This window comes from Ylistrum balloti, unplaced genomic scaffold, assembly GCF_031769215.1.
Source record: "Ylistrum balloti isolate Yb309-2 unplaced genomic scaffold, AGI_CSIRO_Ybal_v1 Utg371108, whole genome shotgun sequence".
NCBI lineage: Eukaryota > Metazoa > Mollusca > Bivalvia > Pectinida > Pectinidae > Ylistrum > Ylistrum balloti.
In genome coordinates, this window is record NW_026782609.1 from 330,091 (window position 1) to 350,524 (window position 20,434).

Genomic DNA, 20,434 nt, shown 5'->3' on the forward strand with positions numbered 1-20,434 from the left:
CAGATCTGTGTTAAAATGGAATATCAGCTTTAGTACATTCCACTGTGAGACTCAAGCGTCCTATCGACCTGTATGATGAACATTCGGAGGGTCTCATGAACTTTCTATCATTTCATATGTAAAACATGAGACGTTCCTACCGCTAAAATCAACGTGAGTCTTTCTCGTGGCAATGAGAAAAATTTGTCAATTTGTGGTACGTGAAATATTGAAAGAGTGAAGGAATGTAAATATATACATGTTACCATATCATAGTGAATATCTGTAATATTTATATGATATGTATGTTATTGTGAGTGGGAGGGTGTATGATAAGATAGTTTGATCATCTTATAGTCGGGTGAAGTTCCACTATTTCCCACTCTTTGATCACCTGGACCTTGTCGTAGATGTCCAACATTTTGTTGACGTGTTTTCACATTGCACATGCCATGTATGATGGAAATAAGATATGTCTGCGTGACAAAATTATCTCTGCTATGACTGGCAGTTTATTTGGCAATGAAAAAAACATTTATGCATACATAAACTGTATGCGTAGTAAACCTACCAAATGCTATTCAGTGTGACATGTAAGGGGTTTGTTTTAAGTCACTTCTTGGGATTTGAGATATTGAATCCGTTACAAAGTCAAATATATCTTATACCAAGATTGAAATAAAACATTTTTGATATGTTAATCACCATCTTCCATACAACAACTTTGGAAACTTCAGATGTGTTTTTATCCCTGATAAAGGGACTTTGGCGTCCATCGACTGAAATGATTTTCGAGACACCAAAATTTACTCTACTGCTCGCGATTTTACTTTATAAATTTGTGTTTGTTTTTTGTTCTCTGTATGTATGTGATGTGATTTTTGTGACTAGATAAAGGGACAGGTTGCTTCGAAAATTTGACAATTCTCTTTATTAGGATTTATTAGTATAAATTATGGATGTAGGCTTTCTAAAAAAAACACCTCAATATCCATATCTCTTGTTTGTAGAGGTATTATTACTTCATTGATCATATAGCTAACATTTCCTCTCTGTCTTGACTCGGCAATAACCACTGGTCAATAATTACATTGCTACTGTTATACTATCAACAATGCTGTTCCCTATTGCTGTCTTATTCTGTTCAAATGTCATGTGTACCTGCCCCATGACTTTTGATAAGAATTCATGAATTGGTCTTGCTCTCTGAGCTTAAAACAGGATATTCAGTAAAAATAAGTTCTCCTTCATGCCTGAATGTGGGCTTTTCAATCAATTTTGATCATGTATTAAAGCAAATCATGATCCTGAAATGTTTGGTAACCGCAGGTTCATCTATTAAATAATTTGCCATTGACATCTTTGATGGGTTTAAGTTATACCTGGTCTTATGCTTAAGGGATAATGTTAAGCAATACAGTACATGCATATTTAAAGGCTCTTTAATCTGTATAGATGTAAATAAGATAATTTATTTTGCAGCAATCATGTTCTATGAGTCCGATCAGCACAGCTACTATGACAGCAATGAGTACAATGATGATGAAAACTCAGAAAGTGATAGAGAAGAAATAGAATCTGCATTGTATGCCCAAATCCACTTCCACCATGAGGAGGAGGATAGAAACTGTTCCTTTAGAGGCTACGCCACATCTATCCAGACTCGGTGTCCTGAGTTAACCCCAGTCAATGATGATCTGCAGGACACACTCCCTGAGTCTACAATTACAAAGTCCGGATCATCTTCAACACCCATATGTATACAGTCATCACCATCTACGAGTGCCGACAATATAGTGTTGTCTGAAGAAGAGAGTTTGCGTAATTCATCTGATTGGTCTGACTCAGACAGTGATTGTATGATCTTAGACGACCCTGTGTCTAACACTGGAGATATAAAGGTGCATGTTAAGGAAAACCAACAGCCCATTCTGCAAGCAATGTCAGGTATAGTAAGAGTTTATATTGTTTAGTTAACATCATAATTTGTCCCATGGTTTGGCTTGAGTCAATTATAATCAAAGTTAGATAAATTCACAATGTGGGATGATTGTTGGTTGATAGAGTAGAGCAAATCCCAAAAATATTGCTATTCCTTCACAAAAAATTGTCTTCAATGTTAATATTTCAGTTCTTTGTAGCATTTTTAGGTCATCTGACCGAAGGGTCTGATGACCTATTGCGATCGCCTTTTTCCAGCATCATATGTCGTCCGTTGTAAACATTTTCAACTTCTTCTCAAGTTCTACATGTCTCATTGAGCTGAAACTTACCTGAAATGATCGTGACATGATCCTAACCAAAGTTTGTTCATTTCGGGTTGGTCCGAAATCCAACATGGCTGCCATCTTGAAAACACATTTTCGACTTCTTCTCAAGTTCAAAATTTGAAATCTTGTATTTTATGTCAGATGACCGTTAAGGCCCATGGGCCTCTTGTTAGAATAAGCCTCATAAGAAGTATGTGTTGATGTAGTTCTACTATCTCCCCTTCTTTACTGAACCTTATCTAGATTCATATACTTAAAATGCTTATAATTGTTTTCATATATTTCTTTTAAACTGGATGTTTTCAGATAATGTTGCATGGAAGATCTCAGAAATGGATGAGACATCATACAACCACAAGTCTAACCCCACACCAAATCGTTACTACAACCCCATAACTGTACGATGTCACAATTGTAAGGAGATGGGACACATATCAAATGTTTGTCCCAAACCTAAGGTATGGAAACAGGATTCTCACATATAATTTATAGGACGATCCTAAACCTAAGGTATGGAAACACGATTCTCACATATAATTTATAGGACGATCCCAAACCTAAGGTATGGAAACACGATTCTCACATATAATTTATAGGACGATCCCAAACCTAAGGTATGGAAACACGATTCTCACATATAATTTATAGGACGATCCCAAACCTAAGGTATGGAAACACGATTCTCACATATAATTTATAGGACGATCCCAAACCTAAGATATTGAAACATGATTCTCACATATAATTTATAGGATGATCCCAAACCTAAGGTATGGAAACATGATTCTCACATATAATTTATAGGATGATCACATGTTTTCTAGGGGAAAAATAAAAATTAAAATGGAATTGGAACAATATAGCCATGGTTGCATTAATGTCAGCATCCGATTAGCTGGTTAGATAACACCACCATATAGCTACACTAAGGGTAGGGAGGGGCACCAATTAGCTGGTTAGATAACACCACCATATAGCTACACTAAGGGTAGGGAGGGGCACCAATTAGCTGGTTAGATAACACCACCATACAGCTACACTAAGGGTTGGGAGGGGCACCAATTAGCTGGTTAGATAACACCACCATATGGCTATACTAACGGTATGGAGGGGCACCAATTAGCTGGTTAGATAACACCACCATATGGCTACACTAACAGTATGGAGGGGCACCAATTAGCTGGTTAGATAAAATCACTATCACATATCAATCGATCAGTGAACACAGTCGATAATGTGAAGCTTTTATTTACCAAACTTTAATTTTGAAGAATGGTTCATTTTAGTGATTAAGTAACTATTTGATGACCTGATATTTAAAGTATTTTTTCTTTCACTCCAGAAAGCAGAGATTTGTCATCTGTGTGGAATGACTGGTCATTTCTTCCGTAAGTGTCCTGAAGGAATATGTTATAACTGTGAATCACCAGGGCACATCTCCCGTGACTGTCCTCAACCATGCAAGCAGCGTGGGCAGATCTGCTTTCGTTGCCTCATGCCTGGCCACTCCAAAAATGTACGTTTCACCACCATAACCACCAGTATCATCAAATCTTAATGCATATGTTTTTATGAATTGTTGTATATGTTTTTATGAATTTCACTGTATTTAACACACAAGATGTTTACCAGACCGTGTCCACCAACATGTCAGACATATATTGTTGAATTTCTACAGTAGGACAGTTATAGATCTGGTATAGATCTTTAATGAGAAACATTCGGGAGGCTATGAGATAAAGATTTACTCTCCTTCATGATAAGAATATTATATTTCTGGGTTTTTTTAAACATTGAAAAACTCCAATATGGGTTCATCCATCTATCTCAGGATATAGGTAATTAATGGTGTCATCAGAAAATTACTGTGCACAATGGTCTGAAATTAATGTTTGTCATATAACTTACTATTTTTGTAGTGTTATAGGCTTATTTCAAATATTATAAAATGTATGTAGTAACACTATTTTGACACCTTAACTACAAGCATGACACTACATTATTGTATCCACAGTAAAAAAAAACATCCTGCTGAGCACAAAATTCACCTTTTCTTTCAAATTGTATTTTTTTCTCTTATTTTCAAAGTATGAGCTACATGACAAAGCTTTTCCTAGAATTAGATATGACACTCACCTTGGCGTGGAATCTGTCCTATGACTTATTTCAGTAATAATTTAGGTTTATTCGTGTCCTGGCTACAACTCTTTGTGTATTTACTATTTAAAGAAAAGCCATTGTTTTAAAGCATATGACAGGAATCTTCTCCACCATTACATATAGATGTTGGATCTGTAAGATTTTATATTAAGTACATCTCTATAAATTATATTGGCTTTGTGTAGATTAGGACTTTCTTACCATAAATTGGCTTATCCTAATGTTCCTTGTTGGTAATATATGTATGGGATACAGACTGAAGTTTAAGAAATATTCAGAAGTTTGCTAATGATCATTGTCTTGGCTATTTATAATTTATGAGTATTTTGTAAATATTTATATTTGTATATGAGAAGAGCTCAAATTGTTTTTTATTTCAGGTATGTCCAGACATTTGGAGACAGTTCCATGTGACAGTAAGTCATGTTATTTCCTGTTTGGTTGTCGTGATATTCAAATGTTCTATCCTGTTTATCATAGTAACCACTGAGGTAGGAAAATTTGATACAGTCACATGGTGCTCATCAATAGGTTTATATATTTCTGTCCTATAAACATGTATAGTATATAAACTCTGATAACCTCTACTATCTTCAGTGAAATATTACTTTCAAAACAAAATGCAAGAGAATCATGATAGTTATTATGTATATTATTGAGGGAAATACATTTTGCTTATCAACAACTTTTCTACCTCATATTTTCAGACAAGTGGTGGACCAGTGCAGAAAATTAACATGAAACCAAATCCAAAAAGATTTTGCAGTAACTGTGCCTCCAGAAAACACTTTGGTTTTGTATGTATTTCATATGGTTAATTTGCATGTATTACACAGGTTAATTTGTTATTACACAGGTTAATTTGTATATATTGTACAGGTTAATTTGTATATATTGTACAGGTTAATTTGTATATATTACACAGGTTAATTTGTATATATTGTACAGGTTAATTTGTTATTGTACAGTTAATTTGTATATATTACACAGGTTAATTTGTATATATTGTACAGGTTAATTTGTATATATTGTACAGGTTAATTTGTTATTGTACAGTTAATTTGTATATATTGTACATGTTAATTTGTATATATTACACAGGTTAATTTGTATATATTGTACAGGTTAATTTGTATATATTGTACAGTTAATTTGTATATATTGTACAGGTTAATTTGTTATTGTACAGTTAATTTGTATATATTACACAGGTTAATTTGTATATATTACACAGGTTAATTTGTATATATTACACAGGTTAATTTGTTTATACAGTTAATTTGTATATATTGTACAGGTTAATTTGTTATTGTACAGGTTAATTTGTATATATTGTACAGGTTAATTTGTATATATTGTACAGGTTAATTTGTATATATTACACAGGTTAATTTGTATATATTGTACAGGTTAATTTGTATATTGTTAATTTGTATATATTACACAGGTTAATTTGTTATTGTACAGTTAATTTGTATATATATAATTTGTATATATTACACAGGTTAATTTGTATATATTGTACAGGTTAATTTGTATATATTACACAGGTTAATTTGTATATATTGTACAGGTTAATTTGTATATATTACACAGGTTAATTTGTATATATTGTACAGGTTAATTTGTATATATTGTATAGGTCAATTTGTATATATTACACAGGTTAATTTGTATATATTGTACAGGTTAATTTGTATATATTACACAGGTTAATTTGTATATATTGTACAGGTTAATTTGTATATATTACAGGTTAATTTGTATGTATTGTACAGGTTAATTTGTATGTATTGTACAGGTTAATTTGTATATATTACACAGGTTAATTTGTATATATTGTACAGGTTAATTTGTATATATTACACAGGTTAATTTGTATATATTGTACAGGTTAATTTGTATATATTGTACAGTTAATTTGTATATATTGTACAGGTTAATTTGTTATTGTACAGTTAATTTGTATATATTGTACAGGTTAATTTGTATATATTACACATAATTTGTATATATTGTACAGGTTAATTTGTATATATTGTACAGGTTAATTTGTATTATTACACAGGTTAATTTGTATATATTGTACAGGTTAATTTGTATATATATATTTGTATATATTACACAGGTTAATTTGTATATATTGTACAGGTTAATTTGTATATATTGTACAGGTTAATTTGTATATATTGTACAGGTTAATTTGTATATATTACACAGGTTAATTTGTATATATTGTACAGGTTAATTTGTATATATTACACAGGTTAATTTGTATATATTGTATATATTACACAGGTTAATTTGTATATATTGTACAGGTTAATTTGTATATATTACACAGGTTAATTTGTATATATTGTACAGGTTAATTTGTATATATTACACAGGTTAATTTGTATATATTGTACAGGTTAATTTGTATATATTGTACAGGTCAATTTGTATATATTACACAGGTTAATTTGTATATATTGTACAGGTTAATTTGTATATATTACACAGGTTAATTTGTATATATTGTACAGGTTAATTTGTATGTATTGTACAGGTTAATTTGTATGTATTGTACAGGTTAATTTGTATGTATTGTACAGGTTAATTTGTATGTATTACACAGGTTAATTTGTATATATTGTACAGGTTAATTTGTATATATTACACAGGTTAATTTGTATATATTGTACAGGTTAATTTGTATATATTGTACAGGTTAATTTGTATATATTGTACAGGTTAATTTGTATATATTGTACAGGTTAATTTGTATATATTACACAGGTTAATTTGTATATATTGTACAGGTTAATTTGTATATATTGTACAGGTTAATTTGTTATTACACAGGTTAATTTGTATATATTGTACAGGTTAATTTGTTATTGTACAGTTAATTTGTATATATTACACAGGTTAATTTGTTATTGTACAGTTAATTTGTATATATTGTACAGGTTAATTTGTATATATTACACAGGTTAATTTGTATATATTGTACAGGTTAATTTGTATATATTACACAGGTTAATTTGTATATATTGTACAGGTTAATTTGTATATATTACACAGGTTAATTTGTATATATTGTACAGGTTAATTTGTATATAGCTACACAATTTGTATATATTACACAGGTTAATTTGTATATATTGTACAGGTTAATTTGTATATATTACACAGGTTAATTTGTATATATTGTACAGGTTAATTTGTATGTATTGTACAGGTTAATTTGTATGTATTGTACAGGTTAATTTGTATGTATTGTACAGGTTAATTTGTATGTATTACACAGGTTAATTTGTATATATTGTACAGGTTAATTTGTATATATTACACAGGTTAATTTGTATAATTTGTATATATTGCACAGGTTAATTTGTATATATTGTACAGGTTAATTTGTATATATTACACAGGTTAATTTGTATATATTGTACAGGTTAATTTGTATATATTACACAGGTTAATTTGTATATATTGTACAGGTTAATTTGTATGTATTACACAGGTTAATTTGTATATATTGTACAGGTTAATTTGTATATATTACACAGGTTAATTTGTATATATTGTACAGGTTAATTTGTATATATTGTACAGGTTAATTTGTATATATTGTACAGGTTAATTTGTATATATTACACAGGTTAATTTGTATATATTGTACAGGTTAATTTGTATATATTGTACAGGTTAATTTGTATATATTGTACAGGTTAATTTGTATATATTACACAGGTTAATTTGTATATATTGTACAGGTTAATTTGTATGTATTGTACAGGTTAATTTGTATGTATTGTACAGGTTAATTTGTATGTATTGTACAGGTTAATTTGTATGTATTGTACAGGTTAATTTGTATGTATTACACAGGTTAATTTGTATATATTGTACAGGTTAATTTGTATATATTACACAGGTTAATTTGTATATATTACACAGGTTAATTTGTATATATTGTACAGGTTAATTTGTATATAATACTCAGGTTAATTTGTATATATTGTACAGGTTAATTTGTATATATTGTACAGGTTAATTTGTATATATTGTACAGGTTAATTTGTATATATTGTACAGGTTAATTTGTATATATTACACAGGTTAATTTGTATATATTGTACAGGTTAATTTGTATATATTGTACAGGTTAATTTGTATATATTGTACAGGTTAATTTGTATATATTACACAGGTTAATTTGTATATATTGTACAGGTTAATTTGTATGTATTGTACAGGTTAATTTGTATGTATTGTACAGGTTAATTTGTATGTATTGTACAGGTTAATTTGTATGTATTACACAGGTTAATTTGTATATATTGTACAGGTTAATTTGTATATATTACACAGGTTAATTTGTATATATTACACAGGTTAATTTGTATATATTGTACAGGTTAATTTGTATATAATACTCAGGTTAATTTGTATATATTGTACAGGTTAATTTGTATATATTGTACAGGTTAATTTGTATATATTGTACAGGTTAATTTGTATATATTACACAGGTTAATTTGTATATATTACACAGGTTAATTTGTATGTATTGTACAGGTTAATTTGTATATATTGTACAGGTTAATTTGTATGTATTGTACAGGTTAATTTGTATATATTGTACAGGTTAATTTGTATATATTGTACAGGTTAATTTGTATATATTGTACAGGTTAATTTGTATATATTGTACAGGTTAATTTGTATATATTGTACAGGTTAATTTGTATATATTGTACAGGTTAATTTGTATATATTACACAGGTTAATTTGTATATATTGTACAGGTTAATTTGTATATATTACACAGGTTAATTTGTATATATTGTACAGGTTAATTTGTATATATTACACAGGTTAATTTGTATATATTGTACAGGTTAATTTGTATATATTGTACAGGTTAATTTGTATATATTACACAGGTTAATTTGTATATATTGTACAGGTTAATTTGTATATATTGTACAGGTTAATTTGTATTAATAGTACAGGCTATTTGTATGTAGTGTACTTTATACTACATCTATATCCTGTCAATGTGTTCTTTATACCTACAGGAATGTGTAGAGAACCGGATGGAGAGGCATGAACATGGGAATTACCCATTTATATCGACTTACACACATATAGATGAAAGATTCCCGAAAGGTAAACATGCAGTTTTATAGCCACTTTTCCAAAGGCTTTACAAGGGGTAACCAGTTTCACCAGAGGTAGACATGTATATAGCTTTACAAGGGGTAACCAGTTTCACCAGAGGTAGACATGTATATAGCTTTACATGGGGTAACCAGTTTCACCAGAGGTAGACATGTATATAGCTTTACAAGGGGTAACCAGTTTCACCAGAGGTAGACATGTATACAGCTTTACAAGGGGTAACCAGTTTCACCAGAGGTAGACATGTATACAGCTTTACAAGGGGTAACCAGTTTCACCAGAGGTAGACATGTATATAGCTTTACAAGGGGTAACCAGTTTCACCAGAGATAAACATGTATATGAACACATAAAAACAATTTGCTGATTACTCTATATGCTTTGTTTATTATAGGTAAACCTTCAAGGATACATCTAAAAAAACCAAACAAGGAAAGGATATCTGTGAACCAGGAAAAATCAAATTGGGAAGTTATGAAAGCCAATGGTACATATAAAGGGAAAAAAAGGAAGCGCACAGAGGAGTCCGGACAAAAAAAAGAAACAGTGCAACGAAAACATAGGAAACGAGAAAGGAAACGAAACAGAGGTAGGGAACTTTTTCTGAACATTTTCTTTAGGTTGGTAATGTCAATAGAATAAAAGTTCTTATAACACAACCAGTATAAGAGTGTAAATCTTCAGTAATGGTTGTGTAATAAGAACTTTTATCCTAGAGGTAGAGAACACATGTTGGTAACTCATCCTGATTAATCTGGTGTCCAACTACAGACATCTGAAGTATTGTTTTCACAGTCCTCAGTGAGATTTGTTATGATTTGTGTTGATTTGAGAAAGTGATATCAAGAATGGCGAAGCTTAAATATGGTGTTTTTATTTTACGTTTTGTAGTGGAAGATGCACAGCAGGAGCCAAAAACACAAAAGAAAAAGAAAAATAAGCAAAATCGTAGAAATCAGGATGCAAAGACCAGCATTGTAGAAGGTGAGACAGAAAACCACACACAGACAAGCCAAGTGAAACAGAAGAACATACTAAACCGATTTAGCAAAGGTAGGATTTTATAGACATACTACTTCAAACCCAACATCCACATCATAAAATCTCCCCCACAACTGTAGCTTTACCTTAATATACTTCACATCCACTCTTACACCACCAAATCTCTCTGACATCTTAACTGACAGTTTACCTAAATACACTTCAAACCCAACTTCCACATCACAAAACCTTCCCCACTACTGTATCTTTACCTTAATATACTTCACATCCACTCTTACACCACCAAATCACTCCAACATTTTAACTGATATTTTACTTAATCCTACTTCACAGCAAATAACCTCCACCTCATCATAACTGATAACTTGACATTAGCTTTACATTAATACATTCATACATCAAATCTTATCTAGTCTTTACCAACAGCTTTACCTAAATCTGCTCCAGACCCACATCCATATCAAATCTTACCTAGTCTTTACTGACAGCTTTACCTAAATCTGCTCCAGACCCACCTCCATATCAAATCTTACCTAGTCTTTACTGAAAGCTTTACCTAAATCTGCTCCAGACCCACCCTCCACATCAAATCTTACCTAGTCTTTACTGACAGCTTTACCTAAATCTGCTCCAGACCCACCTCCACATCAAATCTTACCTAGTCTTTACTGACAGCTTTACCTAAATCTGCTCCAGACCCACCCTCCACATCAATTCTTACCTAGTCTTTACTGACAGCTTTACCTAAATCTGCTCCAGGCCCACCTCCACATCAAATCTTAACTAGTCTTTACTGATACCTCCACATCAAATCTTACCTAGTCTTTACTGACAGCTTTACCTAAATCTGCTCCAGACCCACCTCCACATCAAATCTTACCTAGTCTTTACTGACAGCTTTACCTAAATCTGCTCCAGACCCACCTCCACATCAAATCTTACCTAGTCTTTACTGACAGCTTTACCTAAATCTGCTCCAGTCCCACCTCCACATCAAATCTTACCTAGTCTTTACTGAAAGCTTTACCTAAATCTGCTCCAGACCCACCTCCACATCAAATCTTACCTAGTCTTTACTGACAGCTTTACCTAAATCTGCTCCAGGCCCACCTCCACATCAAATCTTACCTAGTCTTTACTGACAGCTTTACCTAAATCTGCTCCAGACCCACCTCCACATCAAATCTTACCTAGTCTTTACTGACAGCTTTACCTAAATCTGCTCCAGACCCACCTCCACATCAAATCTTACCTAGTCTTTACTGACAGCTTTACCTAAATCTGCTCCAGACCCACCTCCACATCAAATCTTACCTAGTCTTTACTGACAGCTTTACCTAAATCTGCTCCAGACCCACCTCCACATCAAATCTTACCTAGTCTTTACTGACAGCTTTACCTAAATCTGCTCCAGACCCACCTCCACATCAAATCTTACCTAGTCTTTACTGACAGCTTTACCTAAATCTGCTCCAGACCCACCTCCACATCAAATCTTACCTAGTCTTTACTGACAGCTTTACCTAAATCTGCTCCAGACCCACCTCCACATCAAATCTTACCTAGTCTTTACTGACAGCTTTACCTAAATCTGCTCCAGACCCACCTCCACATCAAATCTTACCTAGTCTTTACTGACAGCTTTACCTAAATCTGCTCCAGACCCACCTCCACATCAAATCTTACCTAGTCTTTACTGACAGCTTTACCTAAATCTGCTCCAGACCCACCTCCACATCAAATCTTACCTAGTCTTTACTGACAGCTTTACCTAAATCTGCCCCTGATCCGCCTTCCACATCAAATCTTATCTAGTCTTTACTGACAGCTTTACCTAAATTTGCTCCAGACCCACCTCCACATCAAATCTTACCTCGTCTTTACTGACAGCTTTACCTAGACCCACCTCCACATCAAATCTTACCTAGTCTTTACTGACAGCTTTACCTAAATCTGCTCCAGACCCACCTCCACATCAAATCTTACCTAGTCTTTACTGACAGCTTTACCTAAATCTGCTCCAGACCCACCTCCACATCAAAAAATCTTACCTAGTCTTTACTGACAGCTTTACCTAAATCTGCTCCAGACCCACCTCCACATCACATCAAATCTTACCTAGTCTTTACTGACAGCTTTACCTAAATCTGCCCCTGATCCGCCCTCCACATCAAATCTTACCTCGTCTTTACTGACAGCTTTACCTAAATCTGCTCCAGACCCGCCCTCCACATCAAAAAATCGAACAAATGATTTAAACACACACTTACCTAAATCTGCTCCAGACCCACCTCCACATCAAAAAATCTTACCTAGTCTTTACTGACAGCTTTACCTAAATCTGCCCCTGATCCGCCCTCCACATCAAATCTTACCTAGTCTTTACTGACAGCTTTACCTAAATCTGCTCCAGACCCACCCTCCACATCAAATCTTACCTAGTCTTTACTGACAGCTTTTCCTAAATCTGCTCTGACAGACCCACCTCCACATCAAATCTTACCTAGTCTTTACTGACAGCTTTACCTAAATCTGCTCCAGACCCACCTCCACATCAAATCAGTCTTTGACACCTAAATCTGCTCCAGACCCACCTCCACATCAAATCTTACCTAGTCTTTACTGACAGCTTTACCTAAATCTGCTCCAGACCCACCTCCACATCAAATCTTACCTAGTCTTTTTAGTCTTTACTGACAGCTTTACCTAAATCTGCTCCAGACCCACCTCCACATCAAATCTTACCTAGTCTTTACTGACAGCTTTACCTAAATCTGCTAGTCTTTACTGACAGCTTTACCTAAATCTGACCCACCTCCACATCAAATCTTACCTAGTCTTTACTGACAGCTTTACCTAAATCTGCTCCAGACCCACCTCCACATCAAATCTTACCTAGTCTTTACAGACAGCTTTACCTAAATCTGCTCCAGGCCCACCTCCACATCAAATCTTACCTAGTCTTTACTTACAGCTTTACCTAAATCTGCTCCAGGCCCACCTCCACATCAAATCTTACCTAGTCTTTACTGATACCTCCACATCAAATCTTACCTAGTCTTTACTGACAGCTTTACCTAAATCTGCTCCAGACCCACCTCCACATCAAATCTTACCTAGTCTTTACTGACAGCTTTACCTAAATCTGCTCCAGACCCACCTCCACATCAAATCTTACCTAGTCTTTACTGACAGCTTTACCTAAATCTGCTCCAGACCCACCTCCACATCAAATCTTACCTAGTCTTTACTGACAGCTTTACCTAAATCTGCTCCAGACCCACCTCCACATCAAATCTTACCTAGTCTTTACTGACACCTCCACATCAAATCTTACCTAGTCTTTACTGACAGCTTTACCTAAATCTGCTCCAGACCCACCTCCACATCAAATCTTACCTAGTCTTTACTGACAGCTTTACCTAAATCTGCTCCAGACCCACCTCCACATCAAATCTTACCTAGTCTTTACTGACAGCTTTACCTAAATCTGCTCCAGACCCACCTCCACATCAAATCTTACCTAGTCTTTACTGACAGCTTTACCTAAATCTGCTCCAGACCCACCTCCACATCAAAAAGTCTTTCTGACACCTCCACATCAAATCTTACCTAGTCTTTACTGACAGCTTTACCTAAATCTGCTCCAGACCCACCCTCCACATCAAATCTTACCTAGTCTTTACTGACAGCTTTACCTAAATCTGCTCCAGACCCACCTCCACATCAAATCTTACCTAGTCTTTACTGACAGCTTTACCTAAATCTGCTCCAGACCCACCTCCACATCAAATCTTACCTAGTCTTTACTGACAGCTTTACCTAAATCTGCTCCAGACCCACCTCCACATCAAATCTTACCTAGTCTTTACTGACAGCTTTACCTAAATCTGCTCCAGACCCACCTCCACATCAAATCTTACCTAGTCTTTACTGACAGCTTTACCTAAATCTGCTCCAGGCCCACCTCCACATCAAATCTTACCTAGTCTTTACTGACAGCTTTACCTAAATCTGCTCCAGACCCACCTCCACATCAAAAAATCTTACCTAGTCTTTACTGACAGCTTTACCTAAATCTGCTCCAGACCCACCTCCACATCAAATCTTACCTAGTCTTTACTGACACATCAAATCTTACCTAAATCTGCTCCAGGCCCACCTCCACATCAAATCTTACCTAGTCTTTACTGACAGCTTTACCTAAATCTGCTCCAGACCCACCTCCACATCAAATCTTACCTAGTCTTTACTGACAGCTTTACCTAAATCTGCTCCAGACCCACCCTCCACATCAAATCTTACCTAGTCTTTACTGAAAGCTTTACCTAAATCTGCTCCAGACCCACCTCCACATCACAAAATCTTACCTAGTCTTTACTGACAGCTTTACCTAAATCTGCTCCAGACCCACCCTCCACATCAAATCTTACCTAGTCTTTACTGACAGCTTTACCTAAATCTGCTCCAGACCCACCTCCACATCAAATCTTACCTAGTCTTTACTGACACCTCCACATCAAATCTTACCTAGTCTTTACTGACAGCTTTACCTAAATCTGCTCCAGACCCACCCTCCACATCAAATCTTACCTAGTCTTTACTGACAGCTTTACCTAAATCTGCTCCAGACCCACCTCCACATCAAATCTTACCTAGTCTTTACTGACAGCTTTACCTAAATCTGCTCCAGACCCACCTCCATATCAAATCTTACCTAGTCTTTACTGACAGCTTTACCTAAATCTGCTCCAGACCCACCTCCACATCAAATCTTACCTAGTCTTTACTGACACCTCCACATCAAATCTTACCTAGTCTTTACTGACAGCTTTACCTAAATCTGCTCCAGACCCACCCTCCACATCAAATCTTACCTAGTCTTTACTGACAGCTTTACCTAAATCTGCTCCAGACCCACCTCCACATCAAATCTTACCTAGTCTTTACTGACAGCTTTACCTAAATCTGCTCTAGACCCACCTCCACATCACAAAATCTGTCCTTTCAGCTTTCATTTCGCATTGCAGAATTGTCTAAATATATCTGATGTGTGATCATGTGATGTTGATAAATTTGGTTTTATTTAAAAACGTTAGAGGCCCTAGTACAAAATCAATTATATCATTATAATACGTGTCTCCATTTCCATAATCCTAAAATTATATTTCATTCAATTTTTCAGGAAAGAAGAACTATGTTTCCAAAGATAGTTGGCAGGCCTGTAACCCTCAGTATGAAAAGGACAGGACATGTTACAGTGATCAGGGTTTTAAAGCATCTTACAACAGAAAAAATAACTTTAACAGGGGTTTCAAGACATCATTCAACCAAAACATAATACCTCATCAGTAGGACTAGTCACAGTGTACGACTTGAGATTGAAAACAGGATTTCTTCAGGAAGGATTCAGGTTGTCCAAACTACAACATCAGACATTATCTTAAATATTTTAATATGTATGAGTCACACAACCTACTACATGTGTATAAGTCACACATCCTACTTCATGTGTACAAGTCACACAACCTACTACATGTGTACAAGTCACACATCCTACTTCATGTGTACAAGTCACACATCCTACTACATGTGTTCCATTCACATAACCTACTACATGTGTAGAAGTCAAACAACCTGCTGCATGTGTACAAGTCACACATCCTGCTACATGTGTACCAGTCATACAACCTACTTCATGTGTAAAAGTCACACAACCTACTTCATGTGTACCAGTCACACATCCTACTTCATGTGTACAAGTCACACATCCTGCTACATGTGTACCAGTCATACAACCTACTTCATGTGTACCAGTCACACAACCACCTACATGTGTACCAGTCACACAACTTACTACAACAGGTCTGATTGTTGAAGCAGACGACAGGTCTGATTGTCGAAGCATTACTTTTAAAGACTTTAAAAATGTGAAAAAAATTCTATCCTAAGGACTTAGCAAAGTGAGTTACAACTTTATTTTGATGGTTTTATACAAAATTAAAGATTGTATTAGCAGTCATGGGACATTTTGTTTAATAAGAGATGCAGAAAGTGTATCCTTTATAAGAAATACATGTGATTTTGTATTAAGTTATTTATTACTAAACCTTCCTCATTTGTCTAGCTACATGCAATGTAGAGTTTAACTCTGTGATCAGGTATTGTCTGGTGATAATATTTATTGTATGTCTGCACACTGAATCTGGATATAGAGGGTAGTCACTTACAGGGTATGTAAAATGGCTACATTCTGGGGCTCCACCTTCATTTTATATGTAGGTATCACAGGATCATGATTGAATAACATGAGTGACACTATGATGGTATTAAGTGTTAAATAGAAATATCTAACTTAATATGGTGTTTATTTGAATAAAAGTAAGAAGTTTATATTTCCACGTGTTTGTATTACATTCTGATAACTACTTATATCACTTGTTGTTGATTTTGTTGAAAAATCAATTTCTTCAGTTAAAATTGATAGCATAAATTTCTGACTTATAATCATCACACTTTATGTTAGAATGTTTGGAGAGATTTCGTTTTCTTTGTGAAGATCAAAGCTGGTCAAACCAACTTGTTACCCTGTTACTACACCAAAAAGATTTTTAGAAGACCCTTTTACTTCATTGACCCTTGTTTAAGACAAAATTCATCATGCTCTCTTGAAAAACTGTCTGGCTCATTATGTTAGCAGCATATTGATATTTATTAGCTAGTGTCCTTCCCTGACTGGGGTGCTGATGTGTCCTTCCCTGACTGGGGTGCTGATGGTTACACTAGTGTCCTTCCCTGACTGGGGTGCTGATGTGTCCTTCCCTGATTGGGGTGCTGATGGTTACACTAGTGTCCTTCACTGACTGGGGTGCTGATGTGTCCTTCCCTGACTGGGGTGCTGATGGTTACACTAGTGTCCTTCACTGACTGGGGTGCTGATGTGTCCTTCACTGACTGGGGTGCTGATGTGTCCTTCACTGACTGGGGTGCTGATGGTTACACTAGTGTCCTTCACTGACTGGGGTGCTGATGGTTACACTAGTGTCCTTCACTGACTGGGGTGCTGATGTGTCCTTCACTGACTGGGGTGCTGATGTGTCCTTCCCTGACTGGGGTGCTGATGGTTACACTAGTGTCCTTCCCTGACTGGGGTGCTGATGTTTATACTTAGACTTAACAAAGCTCTAATCTCTATGAAATAAATTCAGTTGTTTATTGATTGGCTAGAAAATTATACCTCATGTTATTAGAAACCATTCATAACCATGGTCTGAGACTGGTGCTTGTAGCCTTCAAAACCACCAAATGTTTCTGTGTAGAGGCTAGTGAACAAAGTATATAATCCTAGTAATTAAGTATAAGTCTAAAAAAATCATGCAGAGGATGATTCATGACATGTCAAAAAATCACTTTTTATCAGTTTCTTTGTAAAGATAATACCTGGTATGTATGTATTGAATTAATGAGTATATATAAAAATAATTCTTTGCAATACACTAATCTGGTTTTGAAATCCTTAAAGCCAAGCTTATTAACTTGTATAAAATACAAATGATAAAATTTTGTTTCAACATACACTAAAGTGCATTCCATCATATGGTATAAACATTTTCTGTCTCTCAGAAAACAACCAAATTAACATTGACACAATCGATCATCATGTTTCACCTCATGAAATAATCAAATCTTACACCAGCTCTTAAACCCTTTGGTTCATCTTTCTCAAAACTGCTGTCAAAATATAATGACTTTCTGTTGGTCTGCTCTGATGGTTTAAGAAACGATGTTAAGGTAACTGCTGCCTTGGTTGTGGTAAATACAATTTTTTGGATGCTGGCTACCAAACTACTGATGTCGGCTGTAGAAACAGCATCTGCTATATACTGCACACTTGAGATGTGAAAGCTTATAAGGTACCAAGTGCAATGATCTTCTCTGACTCTCTACAAAGTCTTAGCGTTAGAAAATGGGGGACTACGTCTTTGTTAAACAAGACATTAATACTACATCATAGTCATACCTCAAACTGTCATATAATATTTTGCTGAGTTTCTGGGTATAAGGGAATACCATGTAATTAAGAGCCAGATAATACCAGAAAGTTGCTTTAGTGCTATTATCTGTCAATTTTAAACTTTATTTCACAGAGTTTTAACGGTATGTGAACACAACATGGAAGTGTCAAAATGATTGGAATCAATATGTAGAAACATTTCATTTTATTTGATAAAACCAACTATCAGTTAATGATCTCCACTTTCATTTAGAGACGGGCACTGAGACATGATATTCCTTACCTGTCTGTGGATTATGTAATAGGAAGGAGTAATGAAAACCGTCTTGCCATGATTGACCCATCAATCTCTTAACCTTACACTCTACCACTTGAGATAAATGGAAATTCCCACAAGCTGGGCTACTAAGGCCACTGTACTTTCAACATTACTCCCCCTTTGAAAAGTCATCAACCCAAATGACAAAAACAACCCATGATTGATATCGCCAAGGAAGCATCTCAATCTCCCACAGCTTCTATTGGTCAATATCACCCAATCTGTAATGGGAAGGAATAATGAAAAACTTCCTGCCATCACCAGGGTTTAACCTTTGACCTTTCGGTTTATAGATGGACACTCTACCATTCTGGTTGTGGCAGGACGTTTTTCTTTACTTCTTCCTTATACATATTTGGTTGTGTTGACCAATCCAAGGGTAGAAGCTGTTAAACACATCCATATATCATTATTATTATCATTACATTCTTAACGCCAGTCAACACATAAAAGGTCATTAGGGTCATGAACCAGTTAGAGATGCAGATATCCAGAAGGAAATAACATCAAACGAACTAAATGGTAAAAGACAAATGCAGAAAATCTTGGATGGTTATATTATCACAAAAGATTGAATTAGTAAGTCATATCCTATAATACAAACCAACATCTTTCAGGTAACCTCGAATTTTATAAATCTCAACAGTTTCAAAAAGGGTCTTAAGACTTGTAATGTTAGGATAAAACATTTCTCCAGTAGACAGAAGGTCAATGCAGTCCAATAAAAAATGTTTAACGATGAATGGCTCATCACATGCTATATACACCAAGGATTATCTTTGCCTTTCAACATACATGTATATAAATGTGTAAGTTAAGCATGGCCCATCCGAAGACAGGCAAGGACAACTCAGTTTCGGTGCTTGTCTCTATAGCATGGAGACCATTCACTGTTGATTGGTTTTACGGAAAACAATTTATTATCGGTATATTGATTCCATTCCTCCTGCCACTGAGCTGTTACAAAATGTTTGATAAATGGTTTAAAATCAGTAAAATGAAGTTTAAAAACAACAGGTGGTAGTGATAAAGTTTCCTTTGCGGCACGATCTGCCTTTTCATTGTCTGGTATTCCCATGTACCCAGGAACCTAGCAAAAAAAATACCATCGTTTGAGGTAAGTTCATGATATGAAAACATTGTTGATATTTCTGTTGCTAAGACTTTGCAGTGTCTGAATAGATAACAGCTCTCATTGCTTTGTTAATTTGAACATATTTAAGGGTGAGGCAGATGGTTTGGGCTTCTTCAGAGAATATTGAGGCGTTATTGGGTAGCTGGCGTCCATAAGCTTCATCTTGTGTAACCATGGCTGTGGCAACCTTATTATTTTTTTAACCATCAGTATGTAATTGTAGAAAATTTTTATATTCTAACTGCAATTTTGAGAAGGATGAACGGAAGGTGTAACTGTCAGTGTCTGATTTAACCCAAAAAGTTAACTTCAGTTGAATTCAAGAGCCATGGTGGAATTTCTATCGTTCCAAATGATTGAATTAAGTTAATATCAATATT

The 20,434-nt window shown here is 34.7% G+C and overlaps 1 protein-coding gene across 1 annotated transcript; it reads left to right on the forward strand.

The window, feature by feature from the left end:
• The first annotated feature begins 152 nt into the window (after positions 1-152).
• LOC132560755 (zinc finger CCHC domain-containing protein 7-like) lies at positions 153-16,979 on the forward strand. Its single transcript, XM_060225432.1, has 10 exons — positions 153-196; positions 1,462-1,926; positions 2,556-2,707; positions 3,592-3,765; positions 4,790-4,825; positions 5,117-5,206; positions 9,482-9,572; positions 9,979-10,173; positions 10,476-10,637; positions 15,772-16,979. The coding sequence occupies exons 2-10, from the start codon at positions 1,467-1,469 to the stop codon at positions 15,939-15,941; spliced, it is 1,530 nt and encodes a 509-aa protein (XP_060081415.1). The 5' UTR covers positions 153-196; positions 1,462-1,466; the 3' UTR covers positions 15,942-16,979.
• Positions 16,980-20,434: the final 3,455 nt, after the last annotated feature.